This window comes from Lineus longissimus, chromosome 9, assembly GCF_910592395.1.
Source record: "Lineus longissimus chromosome 9, tnLinLong1.2, whole genome shotgun sequence".
NCBI lineage: Eukaryota > Metazoa > Nemertea > Pilidiophora > Heteronemertea > Lineidae > Lineus > Lineus longissimus.
Window position 1 is genome coordinate 7,084,494 of NC_088316.1, and position 5,005 is coordinate 7,089,498.

Consider the following 5,005-nt stretch of genomic DNA (forward strand, 5'->3'; position numbering starts at 1 on the left):
AGTTCACCTTTAACTATGATGAGTTCAACATTTTGTCAGAAAAAAACCGAAATATCATGCAAAGGTGAAAGCCATGAGCCCTAACATGTGCCATATCATAGCATGTCTCCCCTTGTCCGGAATTAGATACCAAATACATGCAATCATAGTATACACTACATTGCACTAGATGCCTATTGTCGGATTTTTTTTGCCACTTCAACAGCACCGCATAACAAAATTTAGGAGGATCAGCATGTACTTGTGAACTAAAAAACATTTATAGGAGGAAGGCCTGCGGTCTTATTGAAGTATAAGAGAGGAAATAACCTAAATAGGCCGCGTAAACAGGTGGCATGCATGTCAAGACATGATCATGACATGGTCCATGGATCATTGGAATCTGTCATTCCTGTTCAGTCGGCCGGGAACATCGGGTCCAATAAACACCTTATCAAGACGAAATTCTCCTAATGCACACATCATTATTGACAACAAACACATGGGTAGCTGATCACAGGTAAATCATGATAGTTGAATAGCCTAACTTTCCCAAAATCGTTTGTAGAATTTCTCCTCTCTGGAAGATGTTTCGTCTGCCATTGCTGCTGTGTGACAAGCGCGCCAACAATCGTAAGGGGGTTCGGAAATGAGCCTCAAAGTGCACTATTTTTAACTCATGAGCAGTGGAGAATTTACTTCATCGCGACGTTAAATGGCTAAGAATGGACTCTTCGTTAGTCACTTCACTCTTAGCTACGATGTAGCTGAGAAATAGACCACAAAAATAAACTCGAAACCTGGAACTATATTTTGAGCGCTCAACCTTGCCTTTTTACGTAACATTATTCCGTTCCGTTCCGTTCCGTGTTTTCGCAACGCCGACCAAAGAGTGACATGACATAAAATTTAAAAATTAAATGAGACTTACCTGTAAGGTGAAGTTTGATTATAATTCTACCTATACAGCTGACGAATGGAGAGATTACATGAGATGCGCACGCATATCAACCCAGAATGCAACCTTAAACCAGCTGATTTTGGTGCAAGCAACCCAAGGAGAGATTACCAGGAGGGCCCAGCAAACAGGGAGGGCATGTAATCTCTCCATTCATCAGCTGTATAGGTAGAATTATAATCAAACTTCACCTTACAGGTAAGTCTCGTTTAATTTTTAAATTCTACCTAACAGCTGACTACTTCACGAGATTACATGAGAATTCAAAGTTGCACCAATCAGCCAAATAAACACAAGAAACATAAGACACACCAATGTTCCTTGAAAAAACAACTGTTTTATTAACTCGAAGATGACATAGACCAACCTAGCTGAGTCCTTCACATCAGACCTAACCTGTAACCTGTCTACATGTCATAAAGAATCTACATAAATGTAATCCAAAACATAACAATTACAATTAGCCACAAAAACTATATAGCGTCTCCCCCTATATAGTGTAGGCACCAACCTTTGCCACCATCTAGCCAAAACCTGAGAAAAGACTAGTGACTGAATCACTTACAACATTGTCCAACTCACTACTTCAAAAAACTGCCTATTGCTTGTAGATAGCCTCACCGAATTGTCCCTCATGAACAATTTTCTTATCGTAGAATTTAGCAAATGTCCTTTCCCCAGACCATCCTGCAGTTTTCAATATAGTAGCTATGGCTACCTTAGCTAGCTTGGCTTTAGACGTTGCAGCACCCCGAACACTATGCGGGCTAAATATATCGGTGTCCACACCTGCTTCCTTCATCACCTCTTTCACCCATCTGGATATAGTGTCCTTAGCCACTGGTCCATGAGGCTTAATGGAGCTAATAAACAGGCTTTTATGCTCGCCTCTCAAGAACTCCGTTCGCTTCAGATACTCCAATAGAGCTGCACATAGACACAACCGCCTATCCGGCGCATCAGCATTGATAACAAGCTCTTCTTGCTGAAACCAAGGTCTTGTCTGCTTCAGCAAGTCACCAAAGCGAATCTTTAATACGGTCTCTGATAAGGATATATTTCTGATGTCTATTAGATGCAGTGTCTGGCACCGGGCCCCGGTAAGTAATGCCATGAGCATTACCACTTTGATGGAAAGCTGTTTTAGGGACAGCTCTGTCACAGGTGACAGAGACCTGAGGTGTGCTAGAACCACAGAAACGTCCCAAGTCACCACTGCCTTAGGCAGCGCAGGCCTAAGATTAAACAAGCCTCTCATGAACTTATTCACCACATAAATAGTCCCAAACGGCTTTCCATCAACAGTGATAATGCCCGATAAAGCACACCCAGCGGTGTTTATCGCTGAGTACCCCAGTCCCTTTTTATATAGGGAAGTCGGGAAACGTAGGGCTAGGTTAACATCCGGAACCATGGGGTCACAGTTCCGTTCGTTACAAAAGGTGAACCATTTAAGCAAGTAACCATTGTATTGCTTTTTCGTTCCATCCCGCCATGCTGCCGAAAGAACGTCCTTGGCAATGTGATCGAGCTCCTCATCAGTCTCTCCTGATTCCCGACCAAGGCTGCCACCAGTCTCATTTCCGGCAGTTTGTTTACTTTTTCCGGATTCGGGTGGCTGATGAGTGGTCCCCTGCTGTAAAGTAGAACAGGAGAATCAATCAGTAATCTGCTTACTGTCGTGAACAAAGGTTGTGTCGGCCATAAGGGGAAGACAATGATCGCAACTGCTCCGTCTGCCTGAATTTTCTTCAGCGTTTTCCCAATCAGACAGAAAGGTGGGAAGGCATAAACAAACCTGCCCTCCCATGAGACTGAGAATGCATCTACTGCTTCACAGTCAGGGTCAGGCTGCCACGAGTAATAAGGCTTAACCTTGTAATTTAGCCGGGAAGCAAACAAATCAATCTGTGGCATACCCCATATTTCAGCTATGCAGCTGAATACCATAAAGTCTAGAGACCATTCACCATTGTGATGGTACGTACGGCTCTGTGCATCTGCTCGCACGTTGAGTGCACGAGGCAAATAAGTAGCTGTAACAAAGAGCTTCCTCTCAGTGCACCACATCCACAGCTCTCTGCATCTGCTCGCACGTTGAGTGCACGAGGCAAATAAGTAGCTGTAACAAAGAGCTTCCTCTCAGTGCACCACATCCACAGCTCTCTGGCAGTAGCGTTGCACTCCTTCTTCCTACCCCCCATATGGTTGATGTAAACCACCGTGGTAGTATTAACGCTCTTGATAAGGATGTGCTGATCAAATGCATCAGTACAGAACGCTTTTATGGTGAAGAGCGCTGCCATGATCTCTAGCTGGTTAATGTGCCTAGTACGTTCCTCTAGACCCCAGTTACGCCCTGTCTCTCTATTTTGACAAGTGCCACCCCACCCAATGTGGGATGCATCAGAGGTAAGAACTACATCAGGTGGTCTCCTGGTAATCGGGGCTGATGTTGTGGCAATGTTGCTCTTCCACCAGGCCAAATCCCCCCTACAAACCTGCGGGATCTCAAGTTTTGCCTAAAAATTGCCACTACTGAGCTTCAAACACTGTGTTTTGAAATTGTCCAAGGTCCTATAGTAGAGTTGCCCAAGTTCCACTGCTGGAAAACTAGCAACCATCAAGCCAATGGCTTCAGCCAGCCTCCTAATAGTAACTCTACCCCGCTGGTTCAAAAGCCTCTCCACCACAGCGGACATCTTTTGAATTCTCTCTTCTGTCAAAGTCACAATCATCAGCACTGAGTTGATGATGAAACCAAGGAAAATACGCTGTTGAGCAGGCTTGAACCTAGATTTGACTGGGTGAACTACCCAGCCCTATTCTTCAGAATAATTCACTGTCTCCATGACATTGTCTTCACAACCGCTCTCATCACCTACAAGGAAGGAGTCGTCAATAAACGATGTAATGAGATGGCCTCTCTTCCGCAACTCCGCCAACATTACCTTAGTAATTTTGGTGAAAATGCGTGGAGCTGAGCTAAGCCCATTTGGGAGTGCTGTAAACTGAAAAAGTTTACCACCCCAAATAAATTTCAGATACTTCCTGTCCCCCTTCCTGACCGGGACAGAAAAGTAGGCATCTTTCCAATCAATAGAGGCCATGAAGCAGTTGGGAAAAACAAGGTCAAGGGCGGCTTGGAAGGTTTCCATCTTGAAATGGTGGTAGGTAATATCATCATTAAGCTCAGATAAATCATGGATGACCCTAATATCCCCATCCTTCTTATCCCTGGTGAAAATATTGGAGATAAATTGCCCTGGCTCATGCCAAGTAGGCTCAATGATGGCCTTGGACAACATCGATTTAATCTTGTCATCAATGCGTCTTAATTTATCTGGATCAAATTTGTAAGGTTTTGGTATAAACCGTTGTTCAGGGATCTGGTCGAATTCCAGGGTCACCCCCGAGATCTGATGAGAATCTGAGAGTCAGATGTCATTGTTCTCCAAAAGGGGAGAAATTGCTTGATTCTACCTGCCTTGAAACCCTCGACCGCCAGTTGAGCCCGTTCCACAGCAAGCCCCAGAATTTCATCAAACTTACCACGCTTACCTACCCCAACTATTTCTTCTGCTGGGCTGAGGCATTGCTCCCTCCTTGGGGTTTGCCTCTCTTTAGGTTCTTGGGCTGGTAACCTCTGCTCCTCTGCTGAGCATAGTGGGGGCGCGACTGGGCACCCTTGTGCCAGTCCCCCGACCCAGCGCTGCGTTGGGTATAGTTACCACAGTACGCTCCACCTCTCTGACCGAAACGCTGACCTCTAGCCGCTGCATTGTGTCGAGGCCCAAAGTTTTTCGGGCGAGCTGGCTCGAGACAAAGTCCTAGCTTCTCCCCTTCGACAATGTCCTTCATTGTTTGTTGGAGGTCAGAGCCGAACAGCAGTGCCGTCTCCTCTTTCACCTTTCCTGCTAGCTTCTGTGCCCTCTCCGGTAGAACCCGCTTGATAGCCTGCCTTCTGAGCACGTTAAGCTCGTGCAGTGCGTTGCCAGCAATGGCCAACGCATCCATTGCCAGTAGGATAGCCAGCCCAGTATCGGGGATCTTCTTGCTTTGTCTGGT

General features: G+C 45.5%; 1 protein-coding gene across 1 annotated transcript; it reads right to left on the reverse strand.

The window, feature by feature from the left end:
* Positions 1–1,535: 1,535 nt before the first annotated feature.
* On the reverse strand, positions 1,536–3,243 carry LOC135493595 (uncharacterized). The gene is made up of 2 exons (XM_064781048.1): positions 2,926–3,243; positions 1,536–2,573 (listed from the first exon to the last, which is right to left on the reverse strand). Exons 1-2 carry the CDS (start codon positions 3,241–3,243, stop codon positions 1,536–1,538), a joined length of 1,356 nt encoding a protein of 451 aa, XP_064637118.1.
* Between the last annotated feature and the right edge of the window lie 1,762 nt (positions 3,244–5,005).